The sequence below is a fragment of the Podarcis vaucheri genome (assembly GCF_965113315.1).
Source record: "Podarcis vaucheri genome assembly, chromosome: 16".
NCBI classification, from domain to species: Eukaryota; Metazoa; Chordata; class Lepidosauria; order Squamata; family Lacertidae; genus Podarcis; species Podarcis vaucheri.
This window is the reverse complement of record NC_138754.1, coordinates 15,686,695-15,704,515: the sequence shown is the minus strand read 5'-3', so window position 1 is coordinate 15,704,515 and position 17,821 is coordinate 15,686,695. Positions and strand designations below refer to the sequence as shown.

General features: G+C 52.2%; 1 protein-coding gene and 1 long non-coding RNA gene across 33 annotated transcripts in view; one reads left to right on the top strand and one right to left on the bottom strand.

The window, feature by feature from the left end:
• NRXN2 (neurexin 2) overlaps window positions 1-17,821 on the bottom strand; it is a 338,128-nt gene that overhangs the window by 131,102 nt on the left and 189,205 nt on the right. For all 32 annotated transcript variants that reach the window (XM_082204228.1, XM_082204227.1, XM_082204232.1 and 29 more), the window contains 3 exons: window positions 16,635-16,825; window positions 15,780-15,953; window positions 13,038-13,157 (listed from right to left, as the gene is read on the bottom strand). In XM_082204228.1, coding sequence (XP_082060354.1) covers window positions 13,038-13,157; window positions 15,780-15,953; window positions 16,635-16,825 — 485 coding nt within the window. The remainder of the gene's footprint in view (window positions 1-13,037; window positions 13,158-15,779; window positions 15,954-16,634; window positions 16,826-17,821) is intronic.
• Window positions 9,347-11,446, top strand: LOC309520819. The gene is made up of 3 exons (XR_014214445.1): window positions 9,347-9,410; window positions 10,182-10,296; window positions 10,621-11,446. It is a non-coding gene; the product is annotated as an uncharacterized lncRNA (long non-coding RNA).

The window sequence follows — 17,821 nt, the reverse complement described above, 5'->3', positions numbered from 1 at the left end:
TTTTCTTGAGCATATGCAGAGTGCCTTTCCTTTGCTGCCACTAAGGTGCGGAACTGCCTCTCAAATCTGGGTTATCTTCTCTCCAGGTCATGGGGCATGACTTTTGCCCTAGAAACTTCATTCCATAGATTAAGCCCTGCCCGCGCCCCAGCTTTGAGAGGGGAGTGGGGGCCAACATACCCAGGAGGGCAGGAGGTGGTGATGATGCCAGGAGTGCCCTTCCCTGGCTATGGCAAAGCTGCCTTCCTCCGACTCCTTTGCCACTCAAACAAATCTTTCCAGTTTATTAGGCTCGTGAAAGCTTTCTATGGATGTGGCTGCATCCGTTTATTGGGGGGGGGGGGCGAAGAAGCAGCTACATGAAGTGACATTTCATTAGAATACAAACCAGGACGAGGAGCCCTCAAGCCAGTGCCCCCCCTCCCCCAGACGCCCATATCAGCCAAGAAAACCCAGTGCTTAATGAAATTCTAATATCCCCTAATGGGTTCCTAATCTCCAACCCCAGTGCCCCCCCTTCCGTGTCCCATCCCTGCGCCTGACATTTCTCTGGCCTGGCGTGGGAAGATAATAGAGAGACGGAGCTGGCAGGCGGGTGGCAGCGGTGATGGGGCGTGTGTGTGTTTGTGAGCATCCAAGTGTGGGCACCACGCTGCCCTTGCCCAGAGTCTGGGGCTGGCTGCGGGGCCCTGCCAAGACTGGGGTTGCCCAGCTGCCAGAATTCTGTCTCCAGGGAAACCTGCACGGAGGCTGGTTCTCGCCATGTCACTCCGCGCATGGGCAGGTGCTTTTTTTTTCCCTTCCCCGCCCCAACCGCATTGTGCAAATCGGCCATTGGCCCGTGTGCCACTCGGGCAGACAAGCATCATGGGTTGGCCCCCCAATGAGGACTAGTCAGTTAGTTTTGGGGACTCGCTCGCTCATGCAGGATTGAAAGCGGGAAGAACGATACTGCTGCTGCTGCCGCCACCCTAGGGGGTCCCTTCCTACCATGTCTTTGGCCTTGGATGCACCAAGATTGCAAACCGTGTCCAGGTGCCATGTGTGCACCTTACTGCCGCCGCCTCCAAAGGCAGCACCCGCAATTTTGTCAGCGGGGACCTGCAAAGCGACTTTCACACCAGCACCTCCGCAAGGAGACTCACTGCACCAGCCGCACTCCTGTGCCACACAGAAGGAGGGTGAGAGCAACACCTCACCCACAGACTGTGCAGAGTGCCAGGCAGAGCTGAGAGCAGGCCGCTGTCGAGGGAGGAGGGACACCCGAAGGGTCCAGTGGAGATCGGGGGAGGGACACACAAGGGGATACAGAAGGAGTCATAACTACTGGTATCTGTCATTGTCTGAAGGAGCTGGTAGGGGGTAAAGCTGCTCTCCCCCTCCCCCCCACAAAATCTGCAAAGCCCCCTCCCCTCTTGCTTTCTCCCTGCATGTGGCCAGCATATAAAGCGAGCAGCCAAAGCCATTCAGCGGGTACCAGCTGCTTCCTGCCAGATGTTATCACAGCCCCCTCCGGTGCCCATCTTGAGCCCTGCGTTCTGCTGGGGCAAGAGGAGGCAGGGGGCGGACACACACACCTGCCGTGTGGCTCCATGAATTGAGTACTGAGCTTGGATCTGGGCTTGCTGTGTTACCTTCAAACCTCAGTTCCCCACCTGTAAAACAGGAGCAGTGGCTGTGTCATCCAGAAGGTGAGCACAGTGAAAATGTAAAGAAGACACACGAGTCACTTTTTTCTGCAAGTGTACATACAAATTGCTATCTATCCAAACTAACTGAGAACTAGAATCAAAGCTCTTTCACCCACGGAACTTGTTGCAGGAGGGAAAATGTAGACCAGAGGCTTTGACATCCAGAGGGGGCTCCTTCCCCCCTCCCGTTTGCCCCACTGCTTTCCCCCAGAAAAACCCGCGGTTTAATGCTGAATCGTAACAAATGGCAATCGGGTTTTCTGCAGATTGCCATTTGGTCCAATTCAGTCCTAAAAAGTGGGTTTTGCTGGGGGAAAGCAGTGGGGTGAATGGAAGTGTGGACGAGCCCCTTCCTTAGACTCTCCCAGATGTCAAGGCTTGTGGCCTACATTTTCCCTTTTGGAACCAGTTCTGCAGGTGAAAGAACATCAGGGCAAAGGCAAAACGGCTCAGACAATTGCCTAGAAAGTACAGGATAAGTGGCAAACATAAACACCAGGAAGATCCAACAGTGAGGAAATATTGGTTAAAACAGTGGCAATAAAACAGCCGTAAACGCTATCTTACACTGCAACTGTGTGCCTCTGACTAAAGCCTTCTGGGATTTTTGTTGTTGTTTTGTTATCTTGCCTCAAAGAGGGCATCACAGAGCAGGAGAAGATCCAAAAACTAGGCCAACTCAGTGGGACCGTCACAGTAGATGTTTGGGGCAGGAGGTGCCCAAGGCTCCCTCAAGAGAACAAGCAGAAGGGGGCCCCAAAGGCAGCAAGGCTGGCTTGGCACATTTTGAAATAAATGAATCAATAAAGTCATCATCGCTTTAAAAAACCCCTTCCCACGTAAGATCACTAAGTCCAGAGTCCAAAATGACCTAAGAGCACCACCCCTAAGGTAACTGAGCACAACTGAATGGGAGAGGAATGACGCAAGAGGTTTTCTGGAGTATGGACAGCATATTTTCTTTTTCTCCAAACACGAAAACTTGGGGTTAATTGGCTAAGCAGGTTTGGTGGTCAGTTTAGGGGAGAAATAAGTAAGTATTTCATGTGGCACGTGACTTGACTTGGGGACCTGAAGTGGGTTTGGACTACTAACTCAAATGGTTAAAAAAAAGTCCATTGGGGAAGTTCTCAGTGAATGTCTCCCCAAGTAGGAGAAGGGATGTCCCTTGCTGGCACAGCAACTGCTTGGTTTGCAGAAGCCCTCATCCCACCCACAATCCCTGGCAGCATCTCCTAGAAGTGCTGGAGAAGGTTTCCTGCCTGAAACCCTGGAGAGCCAGGCCCAAGGATTAAGCCGGCTTGCTTGTAACGTAAACCACAAGCAAGATGGGTCCCATTTGACTACCGCCTGTCAGTAAGAGTGCTGGGGTAGATGGATCTGTGGCTTGACCCAACACAGCGACTCTTATGCTCTGTTGAAATGTTTGCCGCGTGACCTCCGCAGACTCCCACCCACCACGTGCCCCCAGCAGAAAGACTAGATGGCGCCTGCAGTAGGTGTTGATCCATTGGGGCGGATGGGGTACTGTCCCACTAACCTCTGCCTGCCTGGTAGAGTATGAGATTCTTAATCTCAGGGTTGTGGGTTTGAGCCCCACATTGGACAAAAAAGATTCCTGCATTGCAGGAGGTTGGACATGGTCTCTACCAACTCTACAATTCTATGAGCCACTTCAGGGGGGTGGCACTGCCTTCCTCCTCCATGCCACCTTTGTAGAGTTCAAAGTGGGGCAGCTAGAAGGAGTTGGCTCTGGCCCCACCACCTGTTTGGGCTCCCTGCCTTTTCCACATAAGCATCTGTCACCACTGGGTGCTGGGTTCCAGGAATGTCACCCTTCTTTTGCCATGGCACCCACACGCAATCAAACTGGGGGCAGCATCCTCATCCCGGCCGCTCAGCCTTCAATGCGGCTTCTTTTGAGAATGTGTCCTTGCTGACGACTGGGTGGTCCTTGTCTGGCTTGTGCAGTGAGGGTGAAGGGGAGGGCAGAGCTGGACTTCCCCTTGTACCCGCATCGTCGACGCAACACACACAGGAATGCAAGGAAGGTGAGCGTAATTAAGGGTGACACCTTTACTATTTCGCTTTGTTTTCCATCTCCCAGCTCCTGTACACAATTTCATTATGCCAACGTGATTTTAATTTTATGTCAGATTTTAATATTGCCTGCAAAATGTTTTTCCTCTTACCCCCCCCCCCCAATTCTCTCTGCTTCCTTGCTTGCTTTCAGACCCCACCCCCTGCCCGCTTTTCTGCTGGAATCTGCCAGGCCAGGCAAAGGCCTTAATAACAGCCTCAAGACACTTTAATTTGCAGCTTTTAAAAGCCATGTCATCTCTCCTTTAATTTTAGCACCAGGGGTTGCAAATCAACTACTCTGTCCTGCCTGATTCCCACCCACAGTCTCAGCCCCCTCCCCCCACCCACATAAGCAGAGGCGCGCGCACACACACTCCCCCAACCCCAGGCCCCTTTGCAGAACGAGATCCATGTGCCCCAAATCTAGAGAACCTTCCATCTTGCAAGCCACACCTTTTTCAATCTGAGGGCCACACTCTCTCATAGGCAACCTTCTGGGGGGCACATGGTAAAGTGGAACCAGAAGCAAAAATGGGTGGAGCAAGGGACTCTTTGCTTTGTCCATTCCAGCCACGCAAAAATCAAGTTTCTTCACACACACACCCTCTCTGTCCTTCCTCCACCCAGGGAAGCAAGCTGCATTATCACAGTTCAAGGACACCAGGCAGGCAGGCAAAAGCACTGGAGGATGGGGCAGAGCAGGGTGTCCGGCTTGGAGGAGTCCTGAGAGCCAGACTGAGAGGGCTTCAGCACCTCAATGTAGTTGCTGGACATCAACAGGTTCCCCATCCTTGAATTATATTCCCACTCCATAAAATTAAAACTCAGTCGTGCAATCTGGTAACACTGAGGCTCAACCCTGGAACCTGACAAAGGAGAGTTCCTCTGAGCATGTACAGAGTGCCTGTATGAGATAAAAGGGTTCATCTATGGGGCTCCCTCCCTTTAGAAACAAACCACAAACACATTGTTCGTGCTGGTTGCGTTGGCACCCACCTCTCCCTGAATCAGAGAAAAGCCTGGTTCATTAAGTGGGCTGTGATTGCTATGCAGAGAGCCTTCCAACCTGCCTTGATTATTCAGGCTGAAGGGGTGTCAGAAGGTTTCCCCTGAAGTGAGTCACACCCAGCGCTGCACGGGGGCGGGGCGGGGAAGGTGAGCCTAGTGGGCTGAGAGGCACGTTCTGGAAGGGGGGGAGCACCCCAAAGAACCCTGAGGTTGCTTGCCTTTGATCCTGCCTTTGGCCCAGCCCTGCTAGGCTGGCTGCTACACACACACACACACACACACACACACACACACACACAACTTGTCATTCCTCCAGACTGACAAGGACACTGGAGGTCTCCAGTGCACTGTTTCTGTTCAAAAGGGAATGGGTTTCTGCAAAAGCCACCCTTTGCTTTTCACACAAGAACACCATAGATTCATGAGAAAGGAGCCAGAGAAAAGAGCCCCATTTTCAAATGCCAAGGGCAGGCTGGAAAGGTTGACGGTAAACAAAGAGGAGGGGATGTGCAGTGCATGTTTAGGTAGAAAGGGTGGGGGGCTCAGTGTGAGCATGCACACGCACACACACACTGACACCAGGCCTCTTTGGAAAGGAGGGAGGCCATTATGCGCCCTAGAGATGGGAGCCGCCCCCTGCATGCTGCAGCCGCCCTGCTCACAGCAGTCTCTACCCACTCGGACGCCCTGCAGGGACCTGCTCCTGCTCCGGCCCCAGCTAATGGCTCTGAAGCACAAGGCAGGCGCATCACCGATGCTGAAGTTGTGCGCTTCGGGTGCCCCCTTTTACTGAGGGGCCAGAACCCTGCCTGGCCTCTCTAATCAGAAGACCATTAACAATCTGACTAATGGGAGGAAGAAGCCACCCCCCATGTCCTAATTGGCCTGGACACACAACCTCACAAGACCAAACACGCGCACACACGCTCTTCCACTTCCCATCAACCTTTTTAATCAGGGCTTTGGAGAACACATTCTCTCATACGCCTCAGCCAAGTGTTGAATCCTCCTCCTCCTCCTCCAAACTGGATAGCTCACTTGGTTAGAGCGTGGTACTGATAACGCCAAGGTTGCAGGTTCGATCCCCACATGGGACCGCTGCATACTCCTGTGTTGCAGGGATTTGGGCTAGATGATCCTCAGGGTCCCTTCCAACTCTACAATCCTATCATTCTATGACTGGGAGTGGGCTGAGAGTGAGAAAGGAAGTCACATTTGCACTAAGGTAGCCATTTGCACATCGTCCCCAAAGAAGGGAGATGCAGCAGCAGCAGAAATATTTAGCTTGCACCAGAGAGGTGCGGGAGGAGAGGCTTTGGTGCCCCCTGTCTGCTCAGTTTGCTGCTACCCTGGTACTCACAGGCAATTTCAAGCCCCCCCCCCCGGATTGTCTTTCAACCAGACTTGGACTGGACAGTCCTTCAAACAGAGGGCTGCCCTCTGTAAAGCAGGGCGCTTGGCCACCCTGGCAAGTGGGGAAGCTCATCCTGAAATCGCCAACCACAAAGGGTGCTGGGAGGCCTTTGGCCAGTCATTCTCACATGCACTTTCTCTCTGCATCTTACCTACCTCGCAGGACCATGGAGAGGATAAAATGGCTCAAGTCCCTACTAAGCCACTCCTTGTCTTTCTGCCTGCCCTACCTCACAGGGTCGTTGTGAATATGTAATAGGGAAAAAGAGAGCCCTGTATGCTGCCTTGAGCTGCTAGGGGAGGAAAAGTGGACTAGAGATGTAATACGTGGCAACAGAACAAAACTAAGACCATGCACTTTAATATTTACCACAAGGGTGGTCAACTCCCAGCCTGGGAGGCTGATGGTCTGGTCCTCCAAGCCAATTTTTCTCCTCACATGCCCTCCCCCAAACCAAAAACCTAGAGCAACACTGAGAGCATAGGGGGTCGATAGAGAGCTCAAAGCCCCCTTCCCCAAACCCGGGGTCCGGGGGGGATGCAAATTGTGCTGCCTTCCCCCAAGGCCACCACGTCAATCATTTGATGATGAGGGTGGGCATGCCTGTGTGAGAGAGTGTAGGGAAACCACAGCCACTGCTGCCCCCTGAGGACTGGCCAAAGCTGGGTGCTGCAGGTCAAGTAACAAGAGCCACCCCCCAACTGACAGCCTTGTTCCTATTTAGAACAAACTTTCCCAACTTTGCTTGGACAGAATCAAGCTTTTTAGCTGGGCTTTGAGAGATGGTCAGGCACAAGGGGCTGGGGAAGCAGTTCAGGGACTGGAGGAGACGGGGATGTTCTTTGAAGCAAATGAGGCATCTAGACTGGAGGGACTCAGAGAGTCCCCCCCCCCCCAAGACTCAGAGAGGCTGGCCAGGACCGGCTGCAGCCACTGGCATGTTTGCGGGGAGGGGGAATGCATTCTGCACATGGCCAGAGACACACCCTTGTCCTGTTCTAGGCCAGAAAACAGGTTGCAGATACTGGGCACCGCTGCCTCCAGTTAAATCCTCCTTTTCACATTCTGAAGCCTAGTGGGAGAAGCCCAGGGTGGAGACATGAGCCACCTCTGGGGTGCCGTTGGAGAAGGGAAGGACGCTGGGAAGATGATGACTGTCAGCCAAGAAAGGAGGAGGAGAGGCTTCTGCTGCAAGCAGGCGGTCTGCAAATAGTCTGCCTTAACTTGTGAACAGGGTTTCTTGCAGCGTTGGGCCGTATTTCTCAGCTCGCTGTGTAAATCTACCAGCCCAGGCTATTTATGGCCTCCCTTCTGATTTATAATAAGACTGGCCTTCATGTTGCGACAGCCAGGAGCTTAGCAAACGGGCGGAAGCAGGAAGAAGGAAGAAGTGTGTGTGTGTGTGTGTGTGTTGCTGGACTCCGGTGCCAGGTTTGGAAAGAAATGGCTCTTCTAATATCAGGGTGCCCAGGTGCCCTGCTTTAGGAAGGGCAGTCCTCGCTTGGCCCAAGTCTGGTTTAAAGAGAAATAACCTTATGGGGGGGAGCGTGAATGCCTATCAACTGTGAGCACCACCTGTGCAGCGGGGCCAGGCACACAGCTCACCTGGCCGTTGTCTGCCCCATTGTGATGATATGTATTCATCTTTCTGTTTCAAATACAGCAATCATTCCTGTATTTGCATCCTGATTCAGTTCCATGGGGCAGATGTGGCCCTCTGGCCCTCCCCACCCCAAGCGCTCCTCAAGTGCCTTTTTCGTGGATAGAATGATGTCCTGAAACTGGGACAAGGCCTTTGACCAGAGGGGTGTGTGTATGCCAGAGATGGGCAGGGTCAGTGCAGCTTTCTGGCTCTCTGGCTCATCAGTACAGCATTGTCACCCTGCACGTGCTCAGAGGCACTTCAGATGACCCCCTGGTGTAACCAAGAAAAAGTATTCTGGACACTCACTATCCAGCCACAGGGCCCTGAACCCATCACAGCAACTTCTTTAAATACAGGGCATCAGTGTTTATGGGAGGGGAGAGAAGAGGAGAATGACCCTTGTCCCCTTCCTCTCTGGCACGCTTCAGGGGACTGGCTTAATAGAGCCTTGTTAGAGACTCCTTGGACCTCGTTAGCCAGCCCCTTGCCTCATTAAAATGGATTGGGCTGTCAGCCCCAATATGCAAGTGGTTTCATCAACTGCAGGGCGCAGAGGTGGTGGGTGGGGGGAAGGAGGGCTCAGTGGGGAGGGGGAACAGAAACACGCACCCAAGGGACTCCTGAGATAGTAAGGAAAAAACCCCAACCTTGCTTCCTGGGATTTGGAGAGTGTCCTCCACACCCATTATCTCCTGATTTGTCCCAGTCCATGTTTACAATGAGACCTCTTCTGGGGCTCGGGCAGGGTCCCTAAAACTGAAATGCAGCCTCCTCTGGGGAAGTGGACATGGAGCAGAACACCCCCGGCCCCCCCAGAGAGGAGCATGTAGCGCCTTTCTCTTGACAGGTGTGCTGTGCTTCAGCAGGAAAACATTCAAAAGGTAGTGTTGGCTAGCATGGAGGGACATCGTAACTGTGTGTGTGTGTGTGCGCGCACCTGTTGAATATCTGGTTGCCAAATTGGGTATGAGAAATTCAGAGCCTCTGCCCGCGAGCAGTGACAGAGCAGAGCTCATCCCACCCCTTTCCTGCCTCTGACCATTTCGGAAAACTGAGCAGGCAGCTCAAATAGGAGCTTCAGAGGTGGGGGAATGAGCAGAGAAAGTCTGACCCCAAGATAAGACTCATTGGGTTGGGGGGCTCTGCTCTGAGCAACATCAGCATCACCTGAATCCTTTCTCTGGCCTGCTCCTCCCTTCTGAAGTGCAGCAGAGAAGACAGAGCCTTTCCTGTGGTGGCTCCTTGCCTTTTGGAATGCCCTCCCCTTAGAAGGCCCGCCTGGAGCCCTCCTTACTTTAACATTTAGGCACCAGGCCTAGGCAGTTCTACATTCCCAGTCTTTTTAAAGAACTGCCAATACAGTATGAGTTTGACTTTACCGCCTCTTTAAACTAGCCATTACATCTTTCAATTTGCTGCTTTGATTTGATGTACTCTATTAGTTTGTATGCTTTTAAAAGCACTATTATAATTTTATATTGTGCTTTTGCTTCTTACCATTGTATTAGCCACCCTGGGAAAAGACAACCTATACTGAAGGTGCAAGATGTAAATTTCAGATGTGGCTAAGGTAAAATAGATAACTATTCCCACCTCATATCCACAGAATCTAACCAAAAGCAACAAAAAATTCCTTCCATTTCCAATGTTCAGGCTGCCGTGCTGTTCCTTGTGTATGCACATGTGTGCATTTGTGTATCACAAGTCTCAAGGGAACCCAAAGCTCTCCAGTGAGGACTGAGCATGTTCTCTGCCCACAGAATGCTAAGTAAATGTTGTGGTGTGTGTGTGGCTTTTGTGGGTAGAGAAGTTGAGGGCTCTGTCACAAATGCCAAGGTGGGAAGACTTCCTACCTGGGGCCTGGTAGGGGAATGTGTGGCATGGTGCTAAGAGTGATTGGACTAAGACCGGGTAGATTCAACTCCCCACTCAGCCATGAAGCTCACTGGGTGACCTTTGGGCCTGTGACTGGCTCTCAGTTTCTAATGCATCACACCTTGAGCTCATTGGACAGAAGATGCATATATTCTCCACCATATTTTCTGGCAGAGAAAAATGCTGGAGGCAGTGGCAGGGGGATTTTGCAGCTTGTTCTCAGTGTTATTGTGGTGGTGAATTTCTCCTAATCATTTCTTGGGAGGGGCTGGCAATTAGCAGCGGCAACAGCACAACCTTTGTTTTGCAAATCCAGAAGCCATTTTGCATCCTCCGTGATGCCCAGGACCAAGTGTCATTACAGGGAATCATGGGAGTCGCAAAATCCCAACCACCAGGCCTGCATGTACAAATAAGGTGGGAAATATACTGATGAATATTTGACTAAATGACCCTTTTCCTTCAGGCAGGGAGGAGAGGCAGAGGCTTGCCAAAGGAAATTCTCAGAGCGTTTAATTAAAATGCGTCTCCTGACAAACTGCAGCCCAGCTCTAGCCTGGGAAGTTTCGTGGGTGGCCAAGGTGAGGTTGTTTGCTAGGTGGCTGGAATGCATTTAACGAGGACCATAGGATGCTCCCCACATCTACCAGCACATCCTCTCTGGCACCAGTAATAGTGTATGCTAGGCTGGGGGGTGGCGTGGGGAGCTGGGTGCCAGACTCCAGGTGGGCAATGGTATGACCTTGGGGTGCTCAGCCTAGTCTTGGCAGGTGAGAAGAGGTTGGCTGCTGATTTTTTATGTTGTTTGCAATGCTACTCTTGTTAGTTCTAGACTTTCAAAATAGTTCTGATTTGTGTGCGACTTTAGCAATGGGACTTAAGATGATGTTCTTGTTTTACTACAGTCTTCCTCAACCTGGTGCCTTCCAGATATTTTGGATGACAACTCCCATCAGCCCCAGTCACTACAGAGAAATAGACCAATAGCAGCAGCGAAGGGAAGGCACTCTGCACATACAAGGCATTCTGTTTCCTGGAGAGATGCACCTAGCACAGAAAACAGGTTCCAGGTGAAGCCTTGGCCTGATGTGCTCTGGCTCTGTTGAATTCACCAAGAGTTCTTGAGGCAGCAGTCCCTGGCCTCTTCCCCCGGGAAGCTCTCAGAAGTGCCAGGAGACGTTCCCATAAACCCCCACACAACCCTCCTTCCCCATCTTTCACTTCCATGGCATGGCACGGAGGCAATTGTTTGTTAAAAACTGAGCAAGGGAACTGTCAAGATGAAAACTCTGCAGAAGAAATATGGTTCTCTCAGTGCTGGAGAGGGAGCTGTTCCCTTGCCCTTCCTTCCTAGCCACTCCTCAGAGAGTCTCCCTTAAGGCCTGCACTGCTGCAGAGATACCAGCCAAGTTAAGTACCTTCCGCTGCAAGCACCACCACAAGGAGGAAAACCCCCAGCATAGAACTGGAATGGACCCCGGCCCATCCAGCCAACAGGGAGTTACTCCCCAAGGCCTCCTTGCCAGGTACCCACCAGAAAAGCCCACCCTCATCCCCCCCCCAGGCAGAGAGACAAACCCCCTCCCACTGCTCAGCAGCTCTCTTGAGTAGATACTCCCCTGCCTCAGATTGAAACCTCTCATTCTCCTGTCATCTCAGCCCTTTTGGCTGCTCTGCCTTCCACAGAATGGGGGGGGGGCGGCTGTGGGGGGGGGTAGGATGATCTGCCCTAGACTATCAGCACCTTGTTTTTTATAGCGAATTTTTCAAAGATTAAAATCTGCCGTGCATCACATACAGAGATAATGTAACAAAGTGAGATTAATTATAGTGCACGGTGACTGCCAAGTGGCAGCAGGGTTTGCAGAGGGGCTATTCTGAGAAGGGGGGAGGAGGAGAAGAGACGCCTTGTCCCCACTAGGGGACCCGTCCTCCCTCAACCTGGGAGGCCCTTACTTTGCTCTGCCCACCCAGACCCCTTTTCTTCCCACCTTTGGATTCCAAGATCAAACCTTAGTCCTCCATGAATTTTGTGCCATTATGTTCCTTGCTCCTGGCAGATATGATAACTTGGGGACACCCACTCACCCTCCCAATTCCCCTACTTATCCCACTCTGAGACACTGCCTTTCTAGAGCATCTGGTTGTGGACTCCACCCTCATAAGCCAAAGGCAAACCTGGGACAGGCGGCGGCAAAACAGATCAATCTCACCTACAGATATTGGTGCAAATTCTCAGGCGGACGAGACGTTCCACCCAACCCAATACAAGACCAGCCGCAATAGTTTGAGAAGCTCAGCAATGAAACGTGCCGGGTTGTCAGGGTGTGTGTATGTGGCTTGTGCAATTCAGTCGTAGTGGTGCAGAGTTCACCTTCTGGCTGCCATCTGTTCAGTGGGGCAGAGGGGGCTTCATTGAGTGGGGTGTAGGCATTGCCATCTTCACACAGTTCTCAATGCTGAATCCCCCCTTCCCTCAGTCCCCTTTGCCGCTTGGCAGGTTCTTGCAGCAGAGAAGACCCTTGGACCCCCAATTCCCCCATTTGCCCTTCGGACAGCTCTCCTGCCCCATAAGTGAGGGCAAGTGCCCTAGTGCTGCCCTCTGTTGCGGCAAGAGGTGCAGTCTCCCTCTGCTGTGAGGCAGTGAAGGTTGTTCCAACTCCTTCCGACTTTTCAACAGGGATGTTTGTGAGGGTTCACGTGTGCAGGGAGGGTTGTTCTCTACTGTGTACCATGAGACTTTCTCCTTCCTGCCCCCCTCTTCTGATTATCTATAAAGTGTGAACTTTAACTCTGGAGACAAAGAGTTGACTTGTTTTCCACTGATACGCATTTGTGGAACGCACAATGCTACAGCCTTTTAATAATAACCTGACAGTGTCGCTCCTAATACTGAACCTCATGTGGTTTCGCCAACCGCATGCTTGCTTTTATTCCTTCGTTTTGTTCGGTCTCATCTAGCCATGGGTACCATGGACCTTGAGAAGCATCTTGGTTGACCCCGGGTGACAAGACCACCAATAGACACACAAACACACATCCCGTTGCTCCCCTGGGGACTCGACTGCCCTCTGTTCCCCATCCCACACAGCAAAAGGCCTTGAGGAAGCAGGCTGCCAGAGGGAGGGAAGGCGGGCAGCACTGGGCCCACTCCCCAAAGGGAGGAAGAGGGCTCCAGTCTGCAAAACGCCAGCCCCAGTCCAAGCGGCACTACTAGTTCATTGCCTTGCTCAGTGTCCAGGGTGTGTTCCCCCCTTGGGGCTGATAAGCTCCCCCTTTTGCCCTCCCTCCCTGCCACTCCCATCTCCCCCCTCCTACTCACGGTCATTGCACACGGGGCCACCATATGAGGTCATGGTGCAATCGCAGGTGTAGCCGTCCCATTGCTGAAGGCAGACGCCCTGGTTGGCGCAGGAGTCCTCCGTGCAGGTGGTGCTGGGACCTGGCGGGAGGGGCCAAAGAGAGAGAAAGCAAGAGGGGGAGACTTCAGGGCTTTCAGGGGTTCCCTAGTCCTCCCTTGTCTTGTCTGCCTCTGCCTACCATGTGGCAGGCCCCGGAAAGCATCATCGCCACCATCACAGCTTGTCTAATCAGCTGCACCTCTTCCTTGACTGGCTCACAGTTGTTACATGGGCTGCTGGCCTCCTCTCTGTGTGGGGCTGCCCTTGAAGATGGCTCAGGCAGCAGCTGAGGCACAATTCTGCATCCCCATGGCTGACTGGGGGTTCCTTCAGACTGGGTGGGGGTTTTTTGTGGGGGGTGGGGATATATTCTGCATTAGCAGTGGATTTGTACTGGGCCTTCCACACACTTTCCCACTGTATTAGTTGTTCTGAAGTGCTTGCCTATTCATTAACTTAGAGGCATTTATAAACAGCTTAGTATTTTTAGAAGATCTATATCGCAAACAATTTTATTTTGTTAAAACAAAAAGAAAACCAATAGCACTAAAAACCAAGAAAAGCAGCAGAATAGAAACATGTGAGAGCTTACAAAAGGCAATAAAGCAGAACTCCATGGGGTTCAAATTAATGCAAGAGGGCTCCAGCCTTGTGGGTCAGGAAAAGCCAGGAGGTAAAGTTGTGTCTTTATAAGCCTCCCGAAGCCAGTGGAAGGGTGGCTGCTTCACGCAGGGCAGAGAGCATCATGGCATCATGCCACGTGCGGGGGCAATGGCGGGAAAGGTCACTACCCTGTGATGTTCTCCAGGCAATCTAAGTGATCTAACAGGTCTGTCCAGGGACAGGCAGCCTTTCGGGTAATCTAGTCTCTAGTTGCTCAGGGCTTCAGCTGTTAACCACAAGGCCTTAAATGCTGGTCTGGTAGCTGATCGGCTTCGCCAGAACAGGTGTAATAGGTGCACATCCAGGTGCTCCACTCAGCATCCTGGCTGCAGCAGCAGTCTGCACTAGCGAACAGGAGTCCACTGGTGCAGCTGCCAAGGCAGGGCTCCTGTCCACATTCCTTCTTCCGTGTTCTGCTGCTGCATGATTGCCGTATGGAAGGGCACCTTTTGCACTGCAGCGCAACGAAAGCAGGACCAAAACAAACCAGAGCCTGGGTGGTGTAAGAAGTTACGGGATTTCAGCAGGACTTTCTGGGACATGTACTTGTCAGAAACAAAGCAGCCTCCCTGCCCCCCCCCCCAATAATTGCAGGCAGGTATCACAATAAATTGCCCCAGGACCATCATGAGCACAAATCATCCTGAATGCACAAGGGAAAAGGACGTCTGGAGGGGCCGGAAGACAAATGAGGAAAGGTTACACTGGGGTATTTTAGTTTAAGAGAGAGGTGAATGAGGGGTTGTGAACATGGGAGGGAGTTTATTATTAAGTACGGCATGGGGAAAGTGGCTAGAGAAAAGTTTCTTTCCCTCTCACCTAACACTAGAACAGGCATAGGCAAACTCAGCTCTCCAGCTGTTTCGGGACTACGACTCCCATCATCCCTAGCTAACAGGAGCAGTGGTCAGGGATGATGGGAACTGTAGTCTCAAAAACATCTGGAGGGCTGAGTTTGCCTACGCCTGCACTAGAACTTGTGGACGTGCAATGAAGCTGAATGTGGGAAGAGTCAGGGCAGACAGAAGAAAGTCCTTCCTCATGCAGCTCAGAGCTAAACTATGGAATTCCCTCCTGCAAGATAGACACTAAAAGAGGATTAGACAATTGCATGGAGGATGAGGCTATCTGTGGCTACTAGCCATGATTGCTATGTTTTAGCTTCTAAGAACACCAGAGGAGTTCTGGTGGACCAGCTCTGTGCCCTAGTGCACTAGTGGTATCCTGAGTAGGGAGAGCTCTGCTGATGTCCTGCTTGTGGACTTCCCTCCGCCTTGCCACTGTGAGAAACATAAAGTGGGACTGCATTGGCTCCCTTTCATCTGATCCAGGAGGACTCTGGGGAATGTCAGCAGCCACCTCTCAGCTCTGGTGCACCAAAGGCCAGTTCAAGGTGAATGTGATTCTCTTCAAAGCTCTTAGCAACACAAGGATGTTCCAGCTAAACATATTTAGAAAGGAGGAAATACTGCATTTGTGCATTCTTGCTTTACTGCAAAAATGAAATGAGGGTGATGTGTATTTTTTAATGCAAAACCCCAGCTTGGGGGTGGGTGGGTGGGAGCGGAGGCAAGGGACCACAGAGCAAGGCCTCACAAGAGCAGCCCACTAGGAATGCAAATAAGGCTTCGCTGCCTCCCAGACGCTATCCCCTGCCTCATGGCCTTGTCGCCAATCTGCACAGGGCTGGCCAGCACTGCAATTACATTCAAAGTCAGAAAAATTGCTACTCAAGCCTTGAAAATTTGGGAGGACAAGAAGGGAGAGCCATTGCTTGGCAGAGCCACTGTCTGGATGACAAAATTAATGGAAGAATGCAAATTCCAGAGGAAACAGCCTCTTGACTTAAAGGAAACGAGCACATTTTTTTAAGAAAGAAAAGCTGGGTCAGGTTTGAGGGGAAGGGATTTGGAAGAGAGAAGCAGCAGAGGAGGGGAATGTGTGCTTAACCCGGTTCCTGCTGCAAATCAGACCTGGCCCACCCTGCACCCCCCCCTTACCATCACAGCCCCTCTCAACGTGCCCGATCCGGTGCAGGGCGTCGGCGATGAGGTCCGGGAGTCGGCCATTGAGGTCCACGGAGGCCAGGCAGCCCTGGAAGCCGTCCCGCGAGGCCACTAGCTTGGGCAGGTTGTTGAACATGTTTTTGCTCAGGCCTCCAATGTACAGCTCCCCTGCAAGGTGGAACGGACACATGAGGGGCCCTGAGACCCCAGGCTGCACCTCCCGGTTCACCCCCCACCCCACAGCAAATGCCCAAAGGCCTGTGTGGCTGTGTGTGTTTTGGTGCCGGTGAGGTATGACCATGGTTGTGGTTGGAGAAAAGGGGAGCTGGAAAGATCCCGTCAACTTAAGAACTATCAAATCAACTCTTGAGCATAAAAAGATGTCACTGCCACAATGCAAAACAAGCCCACCAAGTCTAAAGAAAGATGAGAGACAGCAGCAAATCTGCACAGGCCAAGGAAGGGGAAGGCGTGCCTGCTGGACTGTCCTGGGGGGCAGATGCACTTGGCTTGGGGCATCAATGCTGCTGTTTTATTTCATTCCTGAGCAGCCACCCACCACCCACCCACCCACATAAAATCAGACCAACAAAACAGGGCACCTGCCTAAAACAACAATAATGGGATGCTATAAATGTAGGCAGATTAAAACTATCCCCCACCCAACTTGGCAGCACAGTGCCCCCTAGTGTCACATAGAGGAGCTGCAAAACGTGTGTCCATTTCGACAGGGCACAGGGGACTGGACCTCCACTCCAAACGCACCAGCGCATTCCCATAAACTGCAAGGAGGCTGCCTTCTAGTGCCAAGAGAGGGTATGGCAAGCCAGGCCAGCCTGGTAAGCTCACCCTTGAGGTCCAGGTTGCGGGCACCGTTGGAGTGCTGTGTGACGGTGCGAGAGTCAATCTTGAGTGTGTGCACGTTGTTTGTGTCGCGGGACACGATGACGTTGTGCCACTGGTTGTCGTTCACCGGCTTGTCCGAGTTCCCCTTCATGAGCGAGGGCCCGTTGCCCAGGTCAAAGACGTAATGGATGTACCTGAGGGAAAAGCGGGATGGGGGTGGGGAAGGCAGGGAATCAAAAGGGTTGTCCAGCCTGACCTCACCCCCCAGCAGGCAGAAGAGCCTTCCCAGCACCAGCCACATGTGACAAGCCCAGAGTCAAGCCAGTCCACAAAGCACATGGGGTCGTCCACCAATGTCTCCTGCATTTCCTGAATGTCTGGGACTGAATGAAGGAGCCTCTCCCAGCTTAACTGTTCCCAGCTTAAGTGGCACATCTCCCCCTTCACCCCCTGCCGCCCCCCCCTTTGGCAAATGAGCAGCAGACATGGTTGTAGGTAGACTGCAAAATAATGAAGAAGTGGCAGCCTCTTTTCTCTATGCTGGCTGGGAGGGGCTTTCCAGAGTCTCACCTCCTACCTGGTCCTTCTAACTGCAGGCAGCAGGGACTGAATCCGGGACCTTCTGTATACAAAGCATCTGTCCCTCCCCCCAAATATTCAGAGTGGCTTGTAACTGGAACTTTGCCAGTCCCAGGAGACCCCAAATATGAGGGTCCAATCAGGGCCTGGAGATAATGAAAGCAACTAGCGTGCTGTGAAGGTAGAGAGTGTCGGACCAGGTAAAGGTAAAGGGACCCCTGACCATTAGGTCCAGTTGTGGCTGACTCTGGGGTTGCGACGCTCATCTCGCTTTCTTGGCTGAGGGAGCCGGCGTGCAGCTTCCGGGTCATGTGGCCAGCATGACCAAGCCGCTTCTGGTGAACCAGAGCAGCGCACAGAAACACCGTTTACCTTCCTGCTGGAGCGGTACCTATTTACCGTATTTTTTGCACCATAACACTCACTTTTTTCCTCCTAGAAAGTAAGGGGAAATGTCTGTGCATGTTATGGAGGGAATGCCTACGGGTGGCATGCCTACGGATTTTCCTCCTCTAAAAACTACGTGCGTGTTATGGTCGGGTGCGTGTTATAGAGCGAAAAATACGGTATCTACTTGCACTTTGACGTGCTTTCAAACTGCTAGGTTGGCA